This window comes from Chlamydotis macqueenii, chromosome 12 (genome assembly GCF_036417535.1).
Source record: "Chlamydotis macqueenii isolate bChlMac1 chromosome 12, bChlMac1.mat, whole genome shotgun sequence".
Classification (NCBI taxonomy): Eukaryota; Metazoa; Chordata; class Aves; order Otidiformes; family Otididae; genus Chlamydotis; species Chlamydotis macqueenii.
This window is the reverse complement of record NC_141567.1, coordinates 19,142,809-19,168,955: the sequence shown is the minus strand read 5'-3', so window position 1 is coordinate 19,168,955 and position 26,147 is coordinate 19,142,809. Positions and strand designations below refer to the sequence as shown.

Below are 26,147 nucleotides of genomic sequence, written 5' to 3'. Positions count from 1 at the left end.
TAACTGCATGGGCACAGGGATCCATCTGAATACCACTGCTAGACTGAAAATTTCTCGTGTTCAAACAGTTCTCTATCTTAATCTCAGTTTTAAAATAATGTAAAATACCAAACTAAATGTTTTTGTTTTAGCTGAAACCTCTAAATTATAATCTCCAGCACATCTTGTAGCCTGCCTGCCCATGCTGCCCTTATTCAACACCTTCACCTTTATATAATACCAAATTCTATCCTGGTTAGATATCGAAGTGTTTTGTCCCAGCATTAAATATTTCTCCTGCAACTCTGAGAAGAAGATAGTCCTTGTAATTTCAATTTCATTTTTAAAATTTTCTCTCCTCTAAAATGCACAGGACAAGATCTGTACTGGGTTTTAATTAAACATTCGTTTGTTTCAAAAGCATATTCCCCATTAAATTGGAAGCAATTTGTAAGAACAGAACAGCCAGTCCTCAGTTTAAAAAACAAGGACTGACAAACATGGAAGATATGTCCTGATCCTCTGAACTGAAGAAAATGTCTTCTGCTCTCTCATAGAGAAGCTGGAGTCAGCACGGAGACGCACAGCCTCCAAGAAAAATTCAGCTTGTGAGCTGGCAGACTCCCTGGTGAGACAGTGCTCTCCAACGAGGATCAAAGCAGCTGAGCGCACGTAAGTAGGGTACATGTCCACATAACATACTTTCTCTGTAGTTTGTCTGGTTTTGGTTTACGAGGAGAGATACCATATGAGCACAACAAATACCTGCCATTACAGCAACTAGCAAACAAGGTTCTGTTTTCAGCATTTCAGTGTAACAGCACAAGAGTAGCATGTAAACCATGACTGTGGTGTTGAAATTGTCTGATCTGCAATGAAGTTTCTTCCCTGTAGAGGCTGTGGGGCCTGTGACACAGATAGTTGCTATCAGAAAATTCCCAGGGGTAAAACTGGAAGCTTGAGATTTTTATGTACAAAGTACAGAGACAGTAAGTATACGTAGCTTTGATGAGCTGAAGTTTGCTAGCATCCTGCTTCTGAAGTTTGTCACCAGCATGAAAGGGAACCCATCTCCAGTCTCTCACAGACTTTAGAAAGATCCTTCCACTATCCTAAACTCATGTGAACACTTCATGTATACCTCTGCCATTAAAATAGTCACATCTGAAGATAACACAGGAGAAGAAAAATATTTGAAGTCAGTGGAGTCATAATCATTTCCATGACACAACAATTTGGCCCATAACTACATCAAATTTTATCTACTTTGAGAATATACAATTTTGAGAAAAGCAATTTTAAATTGAACCACTCTCCAAGGCACAGCTGTCCAGAAGCAAACAGAAATGTTCCTTGGCACTTGGGTACTTAAGGTAGTAGGCACTAAAGCTTCCTGTCACCCAAATCCTTGAACTTTATCTGGCATTTGTCAACATAGGTATCGTTGATAGAACTAATATCACCTGATTTCCGATTTCATTACAACAAGACAGTCTCTAGGAACAGATGTATTTCTTGCCTAATGCCCTCAGTCAGCTGCTTTTACCAGTGAGGTAAAAGTTATGCAGGAAGGAAAACAATGAGCAGATGGGTATGTTTACTAGGAAGTTAAACTGTGTGCAGAAGCACCACTTACAATATTTCTGGGAATTGGTGTAGTCAGGAAAGGATAAAAACATATGATAATTAATAATGACATCAGTCAGCTCAATCATAAATGAGTTTTTCAGCCTGTGACTGGAAAAATGAAATTTTTCCAATTTTTATCTCTCATAGTTAATGCTATTAAGCTGTATAAAAATACATTTTTTCACTTACAAAATATTTTGAAAAACACTTATTTTTACCGAATAATTAAGAAGCAGTAAGAATATGTAACAATACAATGCTAGACTAGGATCTAAAATAGGTCAAACTCCAAAAGACAATCCATTTACATACTGTAAAGACAAGAGATGGCAACTTAGATACATTTCCAACATTTTAGAATTTATTTTTAATAAAAGAAAATGTGTGTTCAGATTACCCAGAAACTGGAAAACTTCACGATGCAGAAGAATTATCTTGAAAAATGCATTTGGCACATAAATTACTATATGTTCTTAGATGAAATTTAAAAAAAAAGAATGTTTGCAGTTGTATGACTCTCAATACCTAACCTAAAAAAAGATAGATGGATCCTTTCTGAGATTTTCTTCTTTAGCACAGAGTGATGAAGATCAGCTCTGAACAGGACTTAAGTTTAAAGATTTCCCTCTTGAAGAGGACTGAGTCACACAAATTGTGTAAAAAGTGCACAGCTAACTTTACTGTCAGACAGTGCAGAAGATCAGGCAGTACTGGTTTGCAGAGAAACTCCATAATTAGCTGAAAAGCAAACCCCAGCTCATAATCCTGTTGTTTAAACTGAGATCAAAAAAGAGCCGTATGAAAGTAGGCCATATTGACCTACTGCTGTTAGTCCTAAGGCTGGTCCAGAAACTAAGCTTGTTGTAAAGCTCTCGGCAAGCTTTGTGCTTGTATGGGTAAAGGCAAGGAATAACTAAGGAGGGTAAACAATAGCTCTGCAACTGCGATGAAATTTTCAGGAGAAAGTGTTGAAGCAGAAAACAGCAAAGGGCCTGCTTAAATCTCTGTAATTCCTTAGGACAACCTAAATAGGCTTCATCCTCCCTTCCAGGAAACGTCGCTTGGTGAGTGAACCCTGGCACTGGCAATCCCCAGGTTTGTAAAGTCCTTTATTACAGATAGGCCTTTACCAGAAGGAAACAACTCCTCTTTCAGACACCTGATGCAAAATTAACAAGTAGCAATTCTTCTCTTTGTTGGGCACACACTTTGATTACACACTGTACTAACTTTATGGCTTCATAAACTGGTGAACTAAGCCAGTATAATTGGTAGCACATGATCTAATCTCAACTGTCCCTTTAGTTTGATTATAATATTGTTCATTTTAAGTTTACAGTAATTGAACCTATGTGCTTCTGTGACGTTTTTATTTACCTTTCTCATTTAAAATAATAAAATAAGAAAAAACACACAGAATTAGACTATGCCTTCATATTTAATAGCCCTTTGTGGGTCTCTCATGTGACACAAGTTAGGACTTTTAAAAACAAAAACCTTTATTAGAGTAGGTCACCCCTTGTCAAGAAAGATGAATTAAAATGTATCCACAAGCATGATCAGAGGACAAGTGAGCGTATTTTACAGTAGAAGAACAGAAGAGCTTGGCTTGATTAGCGTAGCAAATTGAAGGATGATAGCAAGGTAGCTTTTCTTCATAGCTGTCACAAATGTTATAGAGGAAGAAGAGCTAAGGAGGCCAGTGCTGACAAAGATTGACCCTGGTTAAAGATAAGGAGCATGCTAATCCAGAGAGTGAGGCTCTGGACAAACATTTTAACAGGACAAGGCCTGCAAAAATGGGAGTGCTCAACAACCCAGTTCCAAATCTTTATATTTTTGGTGTTTCTGAAGAACAGTTTGTCTTTAGCAATGTATTTTAACTCTATTGATTGTGTCAGTGTTCTGCACCTGGTAATCTGATTTGCAATTTTTACAGCCATAAATTTCCCTGGAGATACTAGATAAATTTTAATTAACTTGAATTAAAATTTTTTTTAAAGTCTTGCTCTGCAACCAAAAAAGATTAAAAACTGTTTCTTTTCCCAGGAGGCACATCAAAGACTTTTATGAAAGAAAGGGAATATTTCCTGAATGGTTCAAGTGCATAGCAACATGACGTAATTCATAACATAAGTGCAGTTTATGAACGTTCCTCTTGTCCTGAAGCTTGGCAGGAACTGTACTTCACTGGTAATTGTAAGAACTGTGCAACTACTATGAATGGAACAAGTTCCTTTAAAAAGAGTCAGTGTTTAGAATAACCAATGAGTAAGATTTTAAAGTGGCATGGCTGACCTGAGAAGTCTTAAAAATAAGATGTTCTTCCATGTTTTCCATATAGAAGGATGACCACAAGTGCCAGCTGTGCTGTCTAATTGGTTTTGCCCAAAGAACACAGGCACAGAACAGCCATAAGGCATGACAGAAAATGGAACATGGTCATTCCAAGCATCTGCTGTCCAGTCTTCCAGTCATCAGCTAAGCACTGAGAATTGTGTGATCCTCACAGTTTCATATAGTTCAGTTTATACATACGTTTCAAAAGTTAGTGCCTCTGGACAGTATCATTTGAGACCATTCCTCTGACCATGTCACTATAAAGACAGACCCTCATGTAAGATTCTCCTTTACCTTCTCTTCCTCCACTATACAGCCTGACCCATTTGTAAAGGGTTTTGGTATAACCTTTTATTTCATGAACCATCTTATATATGCCATTTCTTCAATTAAACCTGTAGACCCTCTGGCAGTTTTTTTACTTCAGATGCATTTGGGTTTTTTATTATTAGTTCTTATGGCTTCCTTTTTAGGGGAAGTTAATTCTAAAACCAGCTTCTGCTCTCCTCTGGTTTTGTGATTTGGATGTGATTATTTTGGAGGATGTTTGTTCACTTCAGCCAGGCCCCTTTCTTGTTTAGCCATACTGCTTTCTTTGTGCTTTGATCCTTCTGAAGGCATGCTAGATAGGGGTGCATACATCCAGATCTCTGATAAGAGTTCTTTAAATGCTCTCTGCACAGCTTAAATTAAATTTTCTTTTAGCAAGCCTCCTCATTTGTCTGCCATTATGTATTACTGTAGCAAATCTGTTTTTTCCTCCTACATGTTTGATAGTTGAGCACACAATGGTCTCTACTGCAAATCACAACTATTCATTCATTGTTACGTGTCTTGCACACTGGTCAGGAGTATGTCAGGACTGATTTCTTATGCTATGAGTCTCTGGATACTTGATATGTCCAGGCAGTTTTGAGTTTCTCAGTCTCACATCTGTAATCATTTAATGGTCACTATTCAGATTTTATGACGGATGATGTAACCTCAACTCCACTCACTTCAAGGATAGCATTTCATAGGATTTCTGTGCTGAGATACTTAGCATTAAAAAACAAAACAAGCACAAAAACAAAAAAAAAGCACAAGAGTGGAGGGATGTGCCAGTTTTCGCAGACCAACTTGCTCAGGACACAACCATGGAAATGCAGACTTCATGGCAACACCTCCACTGTTACCCTCCTCCTTTTGGTGCAGCTCTCCATAATCTCAGGCTCTGTTTTGCACAGCACAGCAGCATAATCCTCACTCAGGCTTCTGAGAAAAACCTCTAAGTTGTGAGAAAGAACTGTGAGACAGTATGTCAGCTAGAGCCAGGCAAAATAAAAAAGATAAAAGTCACAGGCAGAGGCAAGATTGTTGAGGTTGGGAAGGTTGAGATGGAAAGGCGTAAAGCCCTAAGGAAAAACAGGAATCAAGGGTGGCAACTCAGCAACTCTGAGTGTGAGCCTGTCCCAGGGAACAAGGGAGGCCCACAGTCATCCCTCCCTCACTGCCAGGTCCCTGCCAGCTCTCCTTAGCCTGGGAACTTGTTAGTCCCACCTATCAACTGTGTGCATAAGGCAACAAATAATTGCTTTGTACCTTGAGGGTGTGTGTATCCTGCTTGAGACATCTGTTTGTATGCACTCAGAGTTGCCATAGCCAAATGACATAGAGAAGAAAGAGGGCACCTCCAGTATGCCAAAGACACCAGCATGGGGAGGCTGCCTGATGAGATGTCTTTCTCTAAATGATGGTTCATACTCTGCATACTAGCAAGGAAAAACACTGTTGGTGCTTTGTTACATGCAGACAGATTGCTGCTAGATGGAAAAAGAAAAATCTCTTCACTTGTAGCAAATGTTGAGGTGAAAGGAAACAAAAAAAAACCCCAAACAAATATCTGATGACCAGTCACATCTATTTCTATCTGAGTATCAAGCTTTATGGCCTACCGGTTGATTAGGGCTACTGCTGGGAAGGCACCCCGTCCTCACAACTGGCAGCACAGGACATGGAAGCACAGCCCAGGAATCCTACCGATGCTCAGCAGTTACAAGGTTAGACTTATAGCTGCTGTTTTGAAGCGTGATACTTTTTAAAAAGTAGCACTCTTTTTTCCTTGCTTTATCTGTAAGGCTCCTTCATTTACCTGTGTGGCTGTGGTAAGTTTGTTGCATTTATCCACAAGCCAAAAGGAAGTAGAGATTGCTCTTTAATGTCAGAGAGAATCTGAATCATTGCCTAAACCAACATAAACTAACTACTCTATAATCTCTCAGTAAATTACATCCATTAAGTTCTAGCAGGAGGATCGATGCAAGCATAAAAAAGACAAGCTCTGAGCAGCTTTGATGGGGAAAGTCTGACTCTACTTGCATGCATGGGCTGAATCAGGCTTAATCACTCTTTCGAGTTCATGCATACACAGCTTGATCAGAAACAAGAAAAATTAATTTTATCAAGCATGCACAAAACAGACAAGACAGACCGAGATTTTAGCAACTAAGATCTAAGTCTGCACAGAGCATGTGCAAATTAAAATTCACCAAAAGCTTCTAGTTTGCATGAGAACATTAAGAGGTCTATCCCTGTGGCAAGAGCCGTGCCAATGCTATATGTGAATCATTTTTCCAAGCCTTTGGAAACAAGAATTAAAACCCAAGATCTCATTCCTAAACTCAATCCTTAGCGAAAGCTGAGTCTTTTGATCAATGTTTCTCACTAAAATGCAGCCTGAGGTTAACATTCAGGCTAGAAAACATGAGGCCAAACACTTATAATTTGACAAAGTTACAAATTACTGCAATCCAGCTCTGATGACAAGAAGTGTCAGGCAACCTGAATAACCAGTGTTATGAGCTACTATTGTAATCAACTTCCTAATGTTTCTGGTATCTGTGCATTACCTGTACTGCTCTGGAGCCATTTTTCAAGAGAAGTTATAAAAAGAATCTGTTTTCATAGGTTATTTTTACACAGCTGTTTAGAGCATTATACTTTCACTTGGTGAAAGGACATTAAATCAGCTTCACAAATATTTAATCAAGCTGCATCATGACTTAACTTTACTTCTCTCTTTCTGTAGAGAGCTAATAGCCATGCCTGGTGGTTGCTGTAGTTACCCCTTACTGGAAAACCATCCAGGCTGTTAATCCCTTTGGGTCTAAGACTTCTTTCCTGGAGTTCTGTGTCAAGTAAAACGCTAACTCTAGCTGTTTAGAGAGTAAATCTACTATAACCAGGCTATTTCGCTCCCTTTCTGAAAGGGTGGGTTTGGTTTTGGGGGGGCGTTGAGGTGAGTTAGGGTGTTGTGTTTGCATTAGGATTTCAAGGGTTTGCGTGGAGGTTTTTTTGGTTAGTTGTTTGTTTTTACAGAATACTATTCTAGAGTGCTGGAATAACAACTCTGTAAAGTTCATATTTATTATCGTATATTCACTGAAATGAAAGCTCACAGACTTTATGTAATGGGAGATACAGTTGTCCCTTTTATTCTTGTTGTGTAAATTCTGTTAAAGCTAGTCAAAAACAAATCGGAAGAAATTTAAGCACTGCATGTTGTTCCTGAAAGACATTTCCTAAGGCTTTCCCAGAAATGCTGTGGGGGTTTTAATTCCAGCAATGGCCACTTGAAGAGTGATGATTAGTTGTTTTTTAGGTTGTAGGTATGAAGTTTCTCGTCTTGCTCAGGCTTAATTAGGTTGTTGAATACGGCTGTCTGGGTAATTGCATTAGAGTGACTGAAAATGAGCTCTCTTCTCCAACAGACGGTGGTATTTCACCATGGAGGCAATGTTTCCCTACCGTGCAGTGCCAGCCCTGTAACGATGAAGATGTGCCAGGCTTGGAAATAAAAGAGACCTTGTTCTGCTTCAACCTCAGCCTTGTCCAGCATCACGCACTGACACTTGGAGGTCTTCCAAGAATGTGTGTCACAGGCCCTCCTACAGCAGATACCAAAGCAGCGTAACTACTACACAGCTTTGTGCTGTAACAAAGCTACTCCCATGCATGCATGTTTAGAAAGTTGCTATTGAATAATCAAAGGACATTTGAAAACATCTCTATCCAAAAACATATGTGAAATGCATGTTATGGTGGTTTTTTCCACTACTAAATACAAGTGAAGAATATAACAGAAAAAGTAGCAGAAGATTAAATTTGCTTTAGGAAAGTACCAAGGAAGGAGGAAAAGGTAAGCAGTATCTAATAGACATGACATGCTTTTTAAGCTGCTTTAAACAGCTACTCTACTTCACTAAGCCTAACCATACCTGTTCTTCTATGTTACTCCAGAAGCGATAATCAACATCTAAACAGGCCACAGAGGGCCAGAGATCCTCTTTGCTGAAATACAGCCACGAGACTCCAGCTTCAGAGCCAACACATTACCTGCTACAGAAGTTTATCTGGAAATGATAGGTAAGTAAAATACTGATGAGGTAATAGAGTAAAAAGTGATAAAGACGTACAAAAACTCCTTCCGTATCAGAAATAGCATGGAGCTCCTCAGGCTGCAAAACACATCAGGTGATAGATAAGACTTACAAAATCATGAGTCACACAAAGATAATGAATAGGGAACAATTGTTCAGTGTTTCTTCCAACGCAAGACCTGCAGATCATCAAATGAAGCTAGTAGCAAGTTCAAAAGAAGGGAAGACACTTTTTCACATAACACACAGCTAAGGTATGAAACACCTTGCTACAAGAATAAATGTTTACATCAATGCCAAAAGCTCTGCAACAAATTCTTAGTGGAGAAACCTGTCAGGCACTATTAAACACAACAAAATGGGCTGCAGGTCAGGAAGCCCCAAAGCAGCCTCAGCTCTGTAGTCTGGGCTGTGTCACCTGAGCTACTCGCATACTCCTTCTTTGCCAGTCGTTATTGCGATATCCTGCATCAACACAACACTGCACTAGAGGAGCTTTGGGTTTCACCAGGCATATGGCCATGCCTGTTTTCTGGCACAGCTGCCTTGCCTGCAGGGCCATAACCTGAGAGAGGCACTTGTGGGCCATGCAGCTGCTTTAGTGGGCACTATGGTGAGCAGAGCACAGCATCATTGAGCATTTGGTTTCCCTGTATGGTGGAAGTTAGCTTGCCTGTGCTTTGAGCCCACCATGTCTATAGAGACAGAGAGCCAAGTTTCACCTACTGCTATGTTTATTTACAGTAATTTGCTCAAACGTGGACTTTCGCTGTTAAAACATAACAGCATGAATATGCAAATAGTAAATCCCAGACAAAAAGTAAATTAGCAAGATGCAAGGTACCTTACCTCTCCTCTTCAGGTACATCGTGACTTATCACAGTTGACATTTCGGCAAGGCTGTCGTAGCAGATCTGAATTTGAACATTCATAAGGAGAAGATGCAATACACCTGCTTTGATGTCAATAGAATGTCAGTCTCTGTCTACTTCGTTCAGACTGAACTTAATTGCAGGAACTGCATTAATAGTCAACATAAGCCATCTGTTTAAACATGTGTGTTGTGAAAAGAACTGCCATGTACAATAAACATACTCAACAGTAATGACTCACCTATCTGTTTATGTGAAATGAGGATTCGGCAATTTCCCCCACAAAACCATTCAATTACACGTTAAAAGCAGTTTTATATCAAGTTTATTTGTTTATGTGGCAGGTCCAGTGGTCTGACAGTTTTTGATGCAGTCTGGGAAGTACGTTAACTGCAGAGCTGCTGAACCGAACTGTTTTGCCAGCCTTCCCTCAAGAACCTGTTTGGTAAGTCAAAGCTGCACCAAGAAACATCAGCAGTTCATGGAATTAAGTGGCTGACAGGCACATAGTTACAGTTGCAAAGTGTTCTTCAATACATTTGACCAGGGTGCACATGGAGGGAGGATGCTGCATCCCAGGTGTGATGCAATGGTTAATTCCAAAACATCCCAAGTAAGGCTGGTGGTGCTGGCAGCCTGGTTAGGTGATGTCTGTAACCACTGTGGGCTCATGAATGAGATAAATATTCATCCTGATTATACTGATCTTCAATCCCTGATCTTGCATGGGGAGAAGCTGTTATCCTCTCTTGTTAACCTGAACAATTATGTACCAATGTGGGAAAAGTCAGAAATATGCAACCTCCCATTTTATCTGTCAGACTGACTCAGAAAAACAGGCTTTCATTCCTTTGTTCTTCCTTAAAAGTAACATCTAATATGCACTTACAAGAGTGAAACAACATGCCATTAGCTATCACTTGTGGTGTCATTTCTAAGTAGGCTTTGTTAAATTAATCATGACAATGTGCTGGCGCCTGGACGGATTCAGCAGCAGCATAAATTATGAATCTGCTTCCATATGCACTGAGCAGGGATGCGAGCCTGGCTGTGTGCTTCCCACTCACGTGTACAGAGAATTCTGCTACATTTATCAGTCATTAACATGCAAAACATTTATGGGTGTCAGTATAGAGAGGCTCAGAAACTGAATTGGGGTGGGGGGTAGGGGAGGAAAAAAAACATGTGGAGAAGGCACATTGTGAATCAGCAACTCCACCACCTTTCTTCACCTGGGAAGTAAGCTTGACATCAGTACAGCCATGCTTTTTTTTTTTTCCCTTCCCCCTAGAACCATTTTAAATTCATGGGAGATATAAAGAGGCCTTATTTTATTTCCTGAACTTTGCTATTGGACAGATTGCTTGTTCCAATGAAGTGCAATGCTTCATTAAATTAGGAGGTCAATAATCATGTTTTAAGATATGCTTTAAAATCATTGGTTTCCTCATTAAATGTTTTCTGCTTCATATACCTGAGCAACTCCTACTCAGTCAGTAGATTTTGTTAATAGCTATATTTCTGTGACTTTGAAGTAGATGTGGTATAGAAGAAACCTGTAGGACTAGAGTTTCGTGTGATGTGCTGGATCTCTCTCCTTTCCATTTACATCTTACAGTCTCTCCTTTTGTAGTTTACAGAAGTTCTGGTAGCACAGCCCTGTAGCTACATAGATGTAGCTAACAAGTCTCCTATTCAATGTATAAGAGCATCACTAACAAGCCAAGCTGTAGCATGTTGCCAGCTCTTTCCAAAGCAGACAGGTGTTACCCATCTTTTCAACATCAGTCACCAGGGCAATGTGAGGCACTCGTGACAATTCAGTAGCTTTGCAGAGCCTAAAATGCTCATGTCATTAAACCTGAATTAAGCTGGGGTTGATCCCTTGCTTTCCTTATGATGTCTCCACTAGAAAACAATCTTTTTCTCATTAGCCATTTTATAAAATCCTTCCCAAGTATTTTACTTGGAGATATTTTATGTTTTGTTTCAAGGCCTAAGCCTGCCTTCAATAGACCCATTGTTGCTGCTATTGTACCTACATTTTATTGGGAAACCTATGGCACATACACACTACTTTCCCTTCGTCTTATGTCTCACAATCTGTACTATAGAATAGGTGAAAAAAGCATAATTTTCAGGTTACTCAGTTGCATTTATCCACTTCAGTCTACACAGACTTTCAACTTCAGATTACTCTGTTTTTCTGCATATAGCCCATATCTGAAGTGGCCAGTCCCCTCAAATAACCCTCACATAACGAAATGGGGATGAAGAGGAGAGCATACTGAGGCCAATGGAGAAGGCTGTACAGTGTAAGAGGAAGAGGGACTGGTGGAAAACAGAGGGAAGGGGGTAAACTTCCTCTCCTGTCACACATAGCAATATAGGATACAGGGAGCTGTATCCTCATTCTCAAGCTTTCTGCTGGGGCCACCTCCAGCACTGATCTAACAACCAATGACTGCTTTTCTCTACCTCATACAAAGATGGCCTGAATCAGATTAGATCTTGCTTCTCTCTCTCTCTCTGTAGGCAGTAATTGAGTGACAAATGTCTGCAGGCTGCAGAACCAGAACCAAAAAACCCCACACATAAGTGTCTTCAAGAGACACTTTATTGGGTTATTATAAGCAATGCAGATGCTATTTTCTCAAATGACTCCCTTTGATTTAAATTGCCTGTACTCCCGCTAGACCTCTTTGCTATGTACCTCTTACAGGTACAAGAAGAAGCAGTTTGTGCGGTTTGGGCTAGCTTTCCCCAGCATCAGGGTGAGTTGCTGCTTACTGACAGCTGCGTGGCTCCTCTGCCATCTGCAGAAACACCTCTCTGCGGCAGTTCCCTTCTGAAGCTGCACACAGTTTGGGCTTCCCTAGCTGGGTTTTAAGATTAGGCACAGACAGCACAACCAACCCCCACGTTAAGATTCTTGTGGGAACCCTTATGAATGTGAGCAAAGTGGAGCTTCTTGGATTACTTCTGCCTGTAGCTTCCTGCAGTGTTTCCCATCTCAGCCTCATTTGCAATTCAAGAAAAGGGAAGGCCATAGATACAATGCCTTATTTAGCAGAGCAAGCAATATGTAGGCAGGATTTCCATTAAGCATCAGTCCATTTATTTTCACTGTTAGGAGTGCAATACCTGACCCAGTCATGTCTTCTGCCCCAAAGGGAAATACAGCATGCAGTTAAACTGTGCAAAGCGATTAAAAAAGCTTGCCAAGAATTTGCACGTTTGCTGTGGTGGCATTTGCAGTTAGAGTTGCCCAAAGCTCTCCACACCAGCAGGTTGCTTCTTGGTTACAAGTAAAACACGGCAGTTACAGAAAGGGGAACTCCCACCAGCCACACACTACTAGAGCCCAGCACAAATAAATTACCTATTCAGCTTCAGCAGTTTGAATAATAAAACTTATTCAGTTCAAATGCCAGATGAATTGCTACTTACTTCCATCAGGTCAGTTTAAGGGGTTATCAAAACTATGCAAATCATCCCAAGAAGGCAACTGCTGACTGGCTGCAGATGCTGTGCACACCAATTATCACTGACGGTTAGTCCAGACATTTACTATTTTAAGCTTAGACACAAAAAGTTCAAATCCTTCTAGGCATATATCTTGATGATCGGGGCCTTAGTTATCTCATAAATGACAGAGTATATGAGTACCTAGTAATAAATATACTACACTGCCCTTTTTTTTTTTTTTGAGGGGGGGGGTGGGCGGGGAGGGTAGTACTGGTTTAAGACCTTTCTCATTAAGGTATTTTGTCCCTACTCGCTGCAAGCAAATTAGTTCCTAAACAAGTTTGATTCAAATTCTGCACCACGCTCTTATTGTATAGGTACATATATCTTCTCTTTCCATAGGAAACTAAATCTTCCAGTATTTGGCATCACACATAGTAAATATTTAGGCCTATCAGAAGTTCACACCTTGGTGCAACTTACATCCCACTCTGCCCCATACCAGCACTGCAGATGCACTGAGTCTTGGAGCTTCTCAGTGACATTTATTTTTGTTATCCATTTTAGCTAATCACTGCAAAGACCTCCCCTCACAGCACTGAATATTTTAATTCTCTGCAATCCACAGTCCACATTGCTCAAGATCTTTGCTGACTTATCCACACAGAATGCAAACAAACATCAGCAATGATTTTTATTAGTGTTTAGTACACCAGTCTGATTAGTTTCTCTACTGTACTCTGTGTAATTTTTTTCTGTAGACTTTCTAGTTCCCCATTGTCAGAAGATGCCTGTTTTCAATAAGAAGAGAGACAGTTAGTTGCTTTGCGCTTGTCTGATGGGTGACACTTTACTAATTTTGTATTTCAGTTGTAAACATCAAGTTCTGCATTACAGGCAAATAATGGAAGGGGAGGCTTTAATATTGTAATATTTCTTACAAGTAAATGTGCAAGGCTTTCAGCTTTTCACATTTTAAGTCTCACTTAGTTTTCCAACACTTGCATTTATACTGATGACATTACATCTTTCATGGGTATTAGAAGTTTTTAACTTGGCACTTACGACATTCTTCTGATATTCCCTTTGCATGTAATGTAAGCAGGATCAGACCGCAGACATGTAGTACTTTAAGCAAGCCAAGATGGATGCAATACCTTGTATTACATTTCTGGTATTAGCAAAACATAAGCAAAACATATCCAGGAAAGTAGTTTCCTGTATTTGGAAGGTGAAACTGAATAAAAAGAACAAAGGAAGTGTGATTTGAGGAAACAAAGAAGGTGGAGCCAGACTCTTCTCAGTGCAATCAGAACAGACAAGAGGAAATGGCCACATACTGAAACACGGGAAATTCAATCTGAAGATAAGATGACAGAAGAGGAGGAAGAGGAGAAAAACCCCACAGCTTTTTTACTCTGAGGGTAGTCAAGCACTAGGACAGGTTGCCCAGAGAAGTGGTTGAGTCTCCATCCTTTGGAGATACTCAAAATGGGACTGAACATCATCCTGAGCAACCTGAGTGTATCGCCATGCACATTGCTGTTTTCTGCTTTGTCTGTTCAGATCTCTCCCTGCCCCACTCTCCACAAAGGATGAACTCCAAGCTGTTTCAAGATCTGAGGCAGTAAATATCAAGTACAGAGCTGGCCTAACTAAGCTTTGATTGCATCTCTGAAAAGCCTCAGCTATGATTTGAGACTTTTCTTATCCATTAAAAATCATGTGTGGAGGCTTGACTCTCAACCTTCTGCCACAGACCAACTGATCCAAGACTGCACAGCTGAATTACTGGCTTGAATGAGCTTTGACAGCAAGCTAATTAGGGGTGTGAAAGTCAGCATTTACCACAGTCGCTTTTTCATCATTGGTGGCATTGCTTTTGCCAACACTCAGCATGAGCTATTTGCCTTCAACAAGCTTTACTAGGTGATTCCTGCCCCAACTGCAGCTCCAGGGTTTAGTCTCAGCACAGCAGTCCCTGCAGTCTGGGCAGCAGCTCGTGCTGAGCCTGTCTTTAACACCAAAGCTTTGTCACGCTGTTTAAGTACATGCAGGAGCAGTGCTGGGGCCTCCAGCTCAGCTGCAGCTCTCACATTCAGCACTGCAAAAGCCAGGTGTGCCCAGTGCCCAGCTCCTCCTGCAAAATTTAATGGCTGGGATCTCAGCAGAAAGCAATTCTGGCAGCTAAGCTCTGCTATGGGCACTGGGCTGCCAGAAGGGGTCAAATAACACATGCTTACAACTAAAGTCTCTTCGAGAATAACAATTACATGAATTAAATAATGTGGTGAAATCAGAAAACCTCAGACAAACTTAGGATGTCTCTAGCATTTCAAGACAGCGTCTGTTACTGCTATTATATTTACTGGTATGGTAAGTTCAGGTTTACTTCTCAGTGGAAACAACAGCTAATGGTCATCACAGGAAGGTTTGACAAGAAAAAAATCCCACCAAAAAGCAAAGATTGAAGTTAAATGGTTTCAGCTTCTGGAACTGTCCACTTTCATAAAGGAAAGATAGAAGGAATCATGATAAGTCATGCAGTGCCATTCTAAGCTATCTCATCTCATCCTTTCCTCTGCATGTGAGAAAATGAGCACCTTTAATGTACGCCTCTTACCTGAGTGCTTTTCTCCATGTCTTTCTCACCTGTTATGTTAAGATAGGGAAGAGCTCTTACAGGCAACTGAGGAACATGGTGCGACATAGCCATATGAAATCCACAGCACATAGGGATGCAAGCACTGGAAAACTAAACTTGCGTGACCTCCTGTACGTCACAGCAACAGTTTAAACAGATGGGCTCTGAGTTGCTTCCCTGTACATGCCTCTTCAACACAGCAACGTAATGAAGACCCAGAATTTTGGCTGGCCCGCTCACTAAAAAGAAGCAATTCTAAGGTTTTTCAGCCAACTTTCTCTCTCACCTTATGCTCCTTCAACTGCTTGTTGATTTTGCACTGAAGAGGCTGAGAAATGCAAGTAGAAAAATCATCAAGAATTAACAGGAAGGAAGCGAGCTGGAAAGTCTTGTCCAGTGCTTTCCTGTCTAGTACATGCAATGCTTGACAAGGTCAGGTTCTCACTGTACCACTCAGGATAGCTAATTTTGCAGCATTAGAACATTTATAGCCAGAAATAGAAAAGTAATAGCAGTAGGAATAACAAAATCAAAAGACAGAGCTGTCTGGTCACCTGTGGTGGTATCTAGGCAAAAGAGGCTGTTAATTCTTTTCACTTCTGCTTGTTGCCCCTTCCTCTCATCTCTGGGACTGTGCTCAATTCCTGATACCTCACCGCAGTTGCCATATACCACCAGAAACCTGGGCTGTAGTCATTTCTGTTCCTGACAGGAGCAAAAAACTACTGGAAGCTCTTTTCCTCTCATAAGGATCCCCTAAACGCAAAGAACCAGCAGCATAAAACATATGACTTGCTTAGCAATCCCGATGGAGGCACAATGGGCTGATACACAAAGAAGAACGTAGCCTCTTTTCTGCCCTCTGCAGCAGCAGGACGCTGTGCACAGACCAGGCTGACGTCTGGTTTGGGGCATCTGCAGCTCTGTCCCCTCCTGCCACCTCCTGTGTCACCTTGACACGAAGTAGGTTAGTTCACAGACACTCCACAACATTAAACTTCATTTTACATCTGCTATGGGGACAGATTGCCCAGCAGAATTTTAGTCCTTTCTTGTAAGACACTATTAATAATGATATTAGGGTACATTTCAGTGACAGTCATCAGCATTAAGTTTGTATTGAAATGCCATCTGATTTAAATATGCAGATTAATCTTACAGGCATTTTTTTGTTCAGAGCACATAGTAATGGAAAACAGATAGCATCTAATTACGCCATTCATTTTGTGAGTGTAAGGCTAGTGTTTGTTTTACTCAAACATCCTGCTGCAAAAAGCTATCAATAGATGTGACTCATTACCTTTCCTACCTTGGCCAAATATCATGCCCAACAATTCAGCCACCTGTGCAAGGTAGAAGATCCCAAACCTAGATGCAGGACAGCTGCCCATCTCTGCAGCAGGCAGCAGTTGCTGGTGAGCTGGGGACGGCCCAGCGAGCACATGGCCTGTGCATGCCCTCTCCAGTGGTTCTGCAGAGAGGTCCTTATGCTGAGCAGGCTGATTTACATGGATTTCCCCAGGACAACTTCCCCAGCCTTCGGGGAAGTAGGTTGGCAACACAAAGGTAGGCTTTTTGTAGATTTAGACATTCATCTAGCTGTTCTTTCCTCAGTTCTCTGAGGAAACTAAAAGCTAACCACAGCAATTAATAGACTAAGAAATAGAAGAATTTCTGCCCATCAGGCCCCATCACATGTTCGGTCTTTCATCACAGTCACTATGGCTGAGTGAAAAGCCAAGTCACAGGAGACCAGCCTCCCCAAAGAGCCCCATCAGAGGAGGCACTTGGAGGCAGCATAGGTGCTGTTTTCAGCAGTGCCTCTCCAGAGCCAGCCTGAGAAATGGGAGCAGCTTAGAACAAGTGGTGCAATAAATGGAATTTGATACTGCAAACACTGTGCTGCCTAATCCCCAGTCTACACGTCTGTCCTGTTGGGCTTTTTAGGTTACAGACATTTGCTTCCTTTGGTATTATTCCTGAACTTTACCTGAAAAGGAGCACAGTTATAGGAATTGCATTTTACCCTACCGTACTTCAGTACCTTGCACCACAAGCTGTATTTGAGTATAACCTGTCTGGATTTCTAGAAAGAAAAACATAAGACTTGCTTTACAGTAGCATTTGTCCAGAATTGAAAAGGCATGCTTAAAATAACTGGGTTTGAAAAGGCCAGCACAAGTAGTACTTCCAGTGCAGCTGAAACAAATAATATTTGCTTAGCAAAACAGGAGTCCAGGATCTTGGCAGAAAGACTTTATTTTCCTCAATCAATTGTCAGGGTTTTTTAAAAATGAAATTAAGAGGTGATCCTCCAACCAGCGAGCACCACTGAACATACCTGATCAGACTACCCCAAAACAGGAGTTTTGCTTGAGAGAGTAATTTACGCTACCATATTTTCATGGTATTTTAAAAGTTCTGAAAAGTTCTGAAGAGAGTATTTCTTAAGTCTAAGTAGCTGTGTGCTGATTCTAGGAGGTGGGTTTTCTTCTTGCTGCTGACTTTTATGTAAGCATCAAGGCATCATGAGTTTTTCCAGGCTGAAGTGTCCAGTTGCCTTTTTATTTGCTTATGGAGGTGTTTTACGTAATAGCCTCAATAAGGCTGACGCTTTCAAAAAGCAGCTGCAGCCTAGTCAGCATTGTAGCAGTTCACCACTTACAGCTTAGTTGACCTCCAAGAGCACCAGAAAACAAGTCCTATGCCCTCTAACATTCAAGCAAATTGAAGTGTTCAAATTGTATTATGGCTTTGCATTGCTAATAAGAACAACACCCTGATAAGCAACACCCCAAAGCTCTAAAGGGATCAAATACCCTGAAATGTAAAAAGACACACGAAAAGGGAGGGCATCAAAACTGTTTTCCATCTAGTGTTACGACTACTTAGCCCCTGAGTATGACTAATGTAGCTGAATAGGTACTTAATTCAAAGTTCTTATATTAAAGAAGAAAATTATCAAGAAAAAACTAAAGTTAGATTATTTACCAGAGAAACACAGGCAAAGTCCATGCTTAAACTCTGCCTTTGAATCAGGTCTGCAAGTCTGCTGCTGCTTTCACCTGAGGCAGCAAGTCACCTTCTCGCATGCAGGCCTATCATCAAACTTCTGTATGGAGCCTTTCTCAGAAATAAGTCACTGTTCAAAGAGCCTTAAAAACAGCTCAGTTTTCTTTCAACTAAGCAAAGATGCAACCTTCACCTCTTTAAATACCTGACTGGATGAGCCCAGCTGAAAACTTATTTTCCTATGACAGGAAGGGACTTTCTCCAAGGACTTAACTCCTCTGCCCGATGAAGGATGAGACTTTACAAGCACTTCTATGCCAGTAACTACACTGTGCCCATTAGCCTGCAGAAGAGAAAGCTCAGGGAAGATCTCACTGATGTGTATGAATATCTGATGGGAGGGAGCAAAGAGGATGGAGCTAGGCTCTTCTCATGGGTAGCTAGTGACAAAATAAGAGGCAACGAGTGTAAACTGAAATATAGGAAATTCCACTTACACAGAAACAAAAACTTTTTTGCTGTTAGGGTGGTAAAACACTGGGGTAGTGTTCCCAAGCAAATTGTGGAGTCTCTGTCCTTGGAGACTCTCTAAACCCAACTGGACGTGGTCCTGGGCAACCTGCTGAAGTCAGGTGATACAGTCTCCAGGGGCCCCTTCCCACCTCAACCTTCCTTTGGTGTCCCTGCAGTACAGCACTGGCACAGCGCGTATCACAGGGCAGACAGATACCCAATGTAGCGTGACGTGGCCCTCTGACACATGTAACTGTTCTCTTCTGTATTATCTCAGCCTCTTTCTCCATGTGAGTATACTTGTGAAGAGATGTTAAGTCCCAAGAACTAAAAATGTGATGGGGGATGAGTGATGAGCCTGAAGAGGGAATCTCTGCCTTCCTTCAGGAGACCTCATGCAATAACCAATTAAATAGGCTTAATTTTTTGCAGCGTTATTGACTCTTCCTTGAATTCACAGTTCTTAATTTCACTTCTCACTTCCTGTTTTCCCTTTCAGTCAGTTTGCCCAGATTCAACGATGTAAGTACCAGCACATCACCTCCAGCTGCACAGTGTGTCAGTACATTTAATTCTTTCTTTTGGCACAAAGGGATTATTATTCCATTTTATTTTAATCAGCTTCTGGGAATATACCCAGCCATTCTCCTGTGGAAGTTGTCCTTTGTATGAGGATTCTGTTTTTAGCATCTCACGTGAGCTGGATCAGGGATTGGCAGCGGGCATTGCTGAGTACTAGTGGTCACAGTTAACATCCTTTGGGCTTTATGTGCTATCAAAAGGAAAAAAATCCTTCCTGGGTACTTAAGTCTGAAACAGAATCAAATGATTCAGTAGCCAAGCCATACCAGTACCTCCCATGAATGGTCTCATGATTTGCAGTCAGTTACACTCTTGCAGAATTGTGCAAGGGGAGGATCTGCCAGAAATCTTTTTAAAAGAGCTTTTAAGCTGTAGATTTGGCACAAGCAAGGCCCTGTTTCTACAGCTTTGCAGGGAACACAGAAGGAAACCTTCCTTTTCTGTGCCTCAGGCCTCTGTGGATTTCTCTTCCATTAAGGCTTATCTACCTTCACATAATGAAGCCTGCAACTTAATCAAGGGAGGCAGCAACAGGCCTGGACATTCAAGACAGAGTTTCTGCCTCCTCCTACTTGCACAGCTGCAGTTTCTATGAGTTTATCTGTTTTACCTAGCCCCTAGTCTGCCTCAGGATAAGGAAACACAAAAAAAAAAAAGGGACCTCAAACATACAGGAGCTTTGCACCTTTGTGTTTCTCATGGTGTTAAAGCAAGTGCCTCAGCCACGCACTGTTTGCTGGTACAGATTACCCTAATTGTATCACAATGACTTGAACAAGGTATCCAGCAAGTCATTAGCTGAAGTAAGAATTCAACCCAGAGCTCCCAAACTATCCCTTGACCTTGCCATATTGCTATCTTATGATATCTGCTTCAGTTTCAGAAAGGATACGGTAGCGGAATTACTGAGGGTTATAGTTCCAGGGTACATTCCTGACCAAAACACCTGGCACCTTCATCTTGACAGGTGTGAAATCAGCCATGGAAAGGAAAGGTAAAGGAAGATGCTAACTATGCTGCAGCAGTCACCCACTCCATAGTGACTCCAGGCAGGAGCCATCTCATTGTTCAGTGTTGATAGCACAGGTCTGTGGAGAGAGCGAACCCTGCCTGCAGTGGCTTTTAGCTGCTGCTCAGAAGCTGATCTTATCCTGAATCTCTCTCTTCCCCTCCCCGAACACATTAAAACATTCATTTCTGTAAATACAAGTGCTGTCAAAATGGTCCATTTAACTAATGTAGCACCTGGGAACTGCAACAGAGCCCAGTGCCTACTGTGTGCACATGCTGTGTACCTGAGTAAGGACCAGAGTGAGTGAAAAACCACCCTTCCACACCCTGAAACCATAAAGAAGAACAGCTTGGACTTGGTAACTGCCTAATCCTTTATCCTAAGGGCAAACTAGCCCTTCTGCCCTCCTCTCCTACTCTACAGGCAGAATGCCTGCTCCACAGCCACCTTTTAATTTAACAGCAAATACCTCACAGAGTTTGAAGTGTTAAGCAGCAAAATAAGGCACAACAGCACGAAAGTAATACCAAGCAACAGAGTGCTGAATTCCTTTTTTTTTAAAAAAAAAAAAAGTCAACCTCCAACTTTATTTAGTAGAAAACTTTCAGAAGACAAAATTAGTCTGTTTGAATGTTGAAGTGTTACACTGACAACATATTAATTAAAGACAATTCCCGTTCTCCTAAGGTGCAGTCCCGTTTCATACTGCACCCTTTATTCATTGCTTTCATCCTTACAGAGAGGCTGTAAAGGTCGTCTTCTGCAATGCCATCAAAAAAGAAGTCCTCATTGAAGATGGGATTTCTGCTTCTCTTTATAACAGTGCTTCTCTGCTTTTGTGTTTTCCCTGGCACCAGGGAGAAGGTGATACAGCAGTTTATGTTTTTGGGCTCTACAGAGGCATCATACAAACCCTCCGCACTGATCAGACGGATCCGCAGCCTTTCATTTTCTGAGCAGTATTCAGCCGAGAGCCTCAGCATGCCTCCCCTGTCCATTACCACCGTGCTCTCTCCCACTAGTCTCTCCCGGCTGTGGGTCAGGTCCAGGGGAAAGATGGGAGAACAGGACATGCTGAAGCTCCGTGTGGCGAGCAGCCCCTCTGAGGCCCGCCTGATGGCACTGGGGCTGTTATCAGTGGAGCTACTCTCCTCCGTAGAGAGAGAATTGTTCCTAGCCATGCTGGATTTGTTCTTGGCTTTCAGTGCTCGGCAGAGCAATCCCTCCTGACTTTGTGTTTTGATTGGGGAGCAGGATCTGGGAGGTGACCTGCTGAGACGCGGAGAACTGAAAGGAGAGGAATCGCTGGAGGAAGCAGTATCGCTGTCACAGGCACCTTGTCTGCGCAGAGAGAGATGCTTAGGAGGCAGCCTGACAGAAGCGAAGCTGATAGTAATGGGATTAGACACACTCCCTTTGCCACTGAATGTGTTAGCTCTGGACCGAGAGAGCATCAAGCTGGGCAGAGCACCATGTAGGTCACCATGGAAGATGGACTCCTTTCTCCTGGTGTGGGGACTCTCCAGCAAAGTGCAGAAGCCGTAGGAAGTGGGGGCTCTGGGAAAGTGAGGCAGGGAGAGTGCCGCTTGGGACTGTGGGTCCGAGTTGGTGCTTTCTTCCTCCAAGGCTGGGATCTCTTCAGCACTTTCCACCTGAATGAGATGTGGCAGAGAAGAGCTGGAGCTGTAGTCAGAAGAATTAAGATCTGCATCCTCTGAACTATGGTCCTGCTGGGAGCCAGTGCCCTTAACAGGGCCAGAGCTGGTCAGCCTGGGGGGAATGCAGAATTCAGGGATTCTGTCAGGGGTGAGCACATTGGGAAAAGCAGCAGCCCCCAGTCGGGCTTTTTCAGGCAGATTTTGCCCAGGTGGAAGTCCCAGGAAGGAGGAGCTAGGGAGGTTTCCATTTTCATGTGATCCTCTGATTTTTTCCAAGAACCACATCACTGCAACTGGGCAGGAGGTCCTCAGTTGAAACGCTCAAAGTACAAATCCGCCTACAGACAGACAGAGATGCAGAAGTACATGAACATCCTTCTTGGACACACTACAGCCAAGTAAGGCACAGAAGATGCTATTGAATAGCATCAGGCAGGATGAACACAAGCCCAGTCAACCCACAGGTTCAAAACAGCCCCTGCCCAGCACACTATCTTTAACGAAGTTGAACGGTTTTGCTGCAAGAACAGAACTAAACCAACTAAAGAGATAAAACAGTATCGTGTCACTACCAGGGGAAAACGTCCCTCTCTAATAAACCCCACCGTACCTCTCCCTTAGCAGAGGACGTACCTCGACAAGTACAAGCCGCTTCTCGTTTCCAGCAGCCCTTGCCCGCTGCTAACCGGCCCGGACACCTCGGCGGCGGCTCCTGCTGCTGCCTGGCTCTCGCCGCCCCTTTTCTAGCGGCGCCCGGCGCCTCCCACCCGCTCAACGGCGCAGGGACGCGGGGAGCAGGAGGAGGAGGGGGGAGCTGGCAGAGCGAGCCCTTCACGGGAAGGCCATGCGGGACCAACGCCCCCGGCAGCTGCCCTCGCAGGGTGGCCGAAGCCAGCGCGCAGCCCCTCCTCCTTCTCTCGCCTCCGGTTTCTTTTTGATGAATACCCGTTTCCCAGAGGCGTCCCGAGGTGTTTCGGGATTAACTAACAAAGCCAGGACAAAAGCCGAATTGTCCTGCTGCTTCTTTCCTTCTCGAGATCCTGGCGGGTTTCCAGCATCAGAGCAGTAGGAAGCAGGGAGTGCTGTTTTTCAAGCTCATTTTAAAAAGAACTTTGCTCTTTTCTGCCTCTCGATGTGTGCCTCCCCCCACCATCATCCACCGAGAACAGGAAAGAACTGACCCAGCGTCCTCTCACTGAGCAGGAACACAGATGCAGTGACGAGAAAGGCCAAAAATATTTTGGCAAGTCACCTTGAACTGGGGCATGTCAAACGCAGAGGCATGCGTGACACTTAACAGACTCTGCACAGAGCCAGGTGGGATCCATGAACTTTCTTACCACAATTCTGCAATGCAGCAGAACTCGAACAGTCCTCTGCAAACTGTCTATAATCATATTCTGCAAGCTGCAAATAGGAATCTTAGCTGTAAAGCCAGGAAGGCCTGCCAAACAGGTTGGCTCAATGCTCAGTTGAAACTGTATGCCTGTAACACTGCAAGAGTAGACAAACGATTTTCTCTCTTTCCTTTTTGTTCATGTTTACTGGGTGCTTGAAATAGGCAGGATGTGCTCAGAGAAAACCGATCAAGTGGGTTACAGGGGGAGGGAACATTTTGAACCTGCTGAAAGATTTACCTGGGAACACACATGTTCTGGGTCTGAGCTTTACCTCCCCTGCATGTTTTACACCAGTTAAGCTTCACTTTCATAATAATCCTTTGGTGATTCAAATCAGAGAAAACTATTTCTGCCATGCTTTGTAAAAAGGTTCAGGACACCCCAAATGTCCTAGTAACATTCCAGTTGTCAGTGCTTTTGCCATTTACTTAAATGGATGTACTTGCTGTGGGTTGGTTCAAATAACCTCCAGTCTAATTTAGAGGCTTCCGAGAGGGTTTGTGCTTTTCCCAGCTAATGAGACTTTTCAGCAGCATAGTCAGAGGAGCTACTGCGGACACTGGGATGCTCTCCTTTGGGAAGCAGAACGTGCACCACAAAGCTGTTATCCCTTCAGAGCAGGCAACACAGTACTGTACATCATGCATTACATACCATGTAGCTTCCAAAGAGTAAGTGAGCTTTCTTCCAATATATACACCTCTGCTTTTAAAACTGAAGAAAGATTTGACTCTAAAAATAGATAAAAATGAAGGAAATCGAGCTTTTTAGTGGGAACCTTATTATCTCCATTAACAGTTTGCAGAAGTAGTTCAGACATGGAAATCATGGCGATTAGCCCACAGCTAGCATCAGGCAGTGGTGAAACAAAGCAGCTGCCCCGGTTTAGGCACTTAATTTCCATTTAGTCTCTTTAGGCTTCCTCTGCAGTTAGTGAAAAGAGGCAGGGTTTTTCTAGAGGGTGACTCAGAGCCTCCTGATCTCAGCTGCCTCTCTCCCTCTGCTGACTGCGAAGAGAGCGCAGGTGCCTAGCACCGGGAGGAAGGTGCCCTCCTCTTCCTCACACAGGGGAGTAAACGCAAACCCCGGAATGCAAAACCGCACTTCACAGCCGCCGAACCGATTGCTGATGTGCCGGGCGCCCAGCAACATCCCCCGTGGAAACAGGCACTCGGGTGTCCCATTAGCTGCTTCGGTTCCCGTGATCAGAGCGTGACCGAAAACACGCCGCCAGCAAGGCTTCCGGTTGCTGCCAGCCCCGCGTGGGCAATAAACCACTTTAAACCGGAAGGGATAGAACGGCGAGGCTCCGCTGCCGCCCCCGGCCGCGGCCAGGGGCTGGAAAAGCCGTGACCACGGGCAGCCTCCTACCCCCGCAGCACGGGACGAGCGCGGGCTTTTCCCCTCGATTTCAGCGACCGCGCCGAGCCGCCAGCCCCGCGCCGCTCCCGCCGCCCCCCGCGGGCCCCGCGCGCCCCCTGCCGACCGCGCCGAGGGGTTCGCTCCGGCCAGCAAACCGGTACCGGCCGAAACGCGCCTGAAATCCCCGGGAAGCTTTCCCTTCTCGCTGAACCGAGCCCGTTTAAGTTTTGAATTCAGTCTTTCGTTTACCGAGTTATGTCATTCTCCCGCAAACAGCAGCAGTGCCCTGGCTGGTGATAAAAACCAGCGGTAGCTCCACAAGCTCCTGAGCGCAGGGATGTTGCACATACACATACCACAGCGTGTTTCTGTAAAGGGAGGAGAACATCATCATCTTGTACAACTCAACACCCATCCAGTGCAGCTGTTATGGTAAAAGACATCTCTACCCGGAATCCTTACACAAATCCAGAGCCATTTTCCAGGTCTTCATCGATGGCACCGACTAGCTCAAAGGCCTGGAAGTGCAAGGGGAGCCAAAGGCCTCTGGGTGATGTACACCAGGGGAGGTAGAGCTCTCCTTCTCCAGCCAAGATGAGTGGGAAGATAAAAAAGAAAAACTTCTTGCCCTGCTGTGAAAGGGGGAGGTGTGGAAGACAGGCATGGATGAGACAGCACACAACAGCTTGCCATTCTTAAAGCAACAGAATTGGCTGAGTGCATTATACGGCCTCAAATACGCAAAACTTCCACAGCTTTCTGCGAGAATAAATAACCCTGTTCAGTTCTACTTTCCTAAAGAAAGCAGCAGCAATTCAGCTGTAGTGTATTGAAAAAAAACCCTCAACCAACTGAGAGGCACTTAGATTTTTTTTTTTTTAAATTTGAGATTGATAGAATGACCAAATTTATAGCACATTGATTTATTCCTATCATTTTGACAAAGGTCAAAGATATCTATTAGCAGTCTGCTCACCACTTCTAGCCTAATTCAAGTCATTCTGCATCGCTTGTGTAGTAGTAAAGTAGACACAGAGATTCAGCAAATCTAATCTGAAAACTTTATCTTTCTTCTCTTACTTTGTATCGTATAGTAGCTTATATTTTATCTCATCAGCAAAGGCAAATTTCTGCATAGCTCTACGAAAAGTGTCCATGCTCTTTTAAATGAGCAAATGAAAGAACAGATGCCAGAGTGCTGCTTGGCAGCAAGAGCACAGGAGTGGCAGGGCCCTTCAGGCACTTTGGGACTTCATGC

General features: G+C 43.0%; 1 protein-coding gene and 1 long non-coding RNA gene across 5 annotated transcripts; one reads left to right on the top strand and one right to left on the bottom strand.

Annotated features, from left to right (window-relative positions):
* Positions 1-536: 536 nt before the first annotated feature.
* On the top strand, positions 537-10,709 carry LOC147599302 (uncharacterized). Of its 2 annotated transcripts, none has more exons than XR_015259934.1 (4): positions 537-651; positions 7,698-8,125; positions 8,227-8,352; positions 9,583-10,709. It is a non-coding gene; the product is annotated as an uncharacterized LOC147599302 (long non-coding RNA). The 2 variants fall into 2 exon arrangements; XR_015259935.1 differs by lacking the exon at positions 9,583-10,709 and adding an exon at positions 9,229-9,414.
* A 10,323-nt stretch (positions 10,710-21,032) lies between these two features.
* Positions 21,033-24,258, bottom strand: LOC104474457 (C2 calcium-dependent domain-containing protein 4C). 3 transcript variants are annotated; one of them, XM_086757406.1, is made up of 2 exons: positions 24,182-24,258; positions 21,033-22,465 (listed from the first exon to the last, which is right to left on the bottom strand). In XM_086757406.1, exon 2 carries the CDS (start codon positions 22,410-22,412, stop codon positions 21,111-21,113), a length of 1,302 nt encoding a protein of 433 aa, XP_086613532.1. In that variant the 5' UTR covers positions 22,413-22,465; positions 24,182-24,258; the 3' UTR covers positions 21,033-21,110. The 3 variants fall into 3 exon arrangements, with proteins under 3 accessions (XP_086613532.1, XP_086613533.1, XP_010123200.2); XM_086757407.1 differs by lacking the exon at positions 24,182-24,258 and adding an exon at positions 22,738-22,897; XM_010124898.2 differs by lacking the exon at positions 24,182-24,258 and adding an exon at positions 22,761-22,897.
* Between the last annotated feature and the right edge of the window lie 1,889 nt (positions 24,259-26,147).

Bases quoted from the DNA above. Each gene is read 5' to 3' on its own strand.
- LOC104474457 (XM_086757406.1), bottom strand. From the start codon at position 22,412: ATGTGGTTCTTGGAAAAAATCAGAGGATCACATGAAAATGGAAACCTC.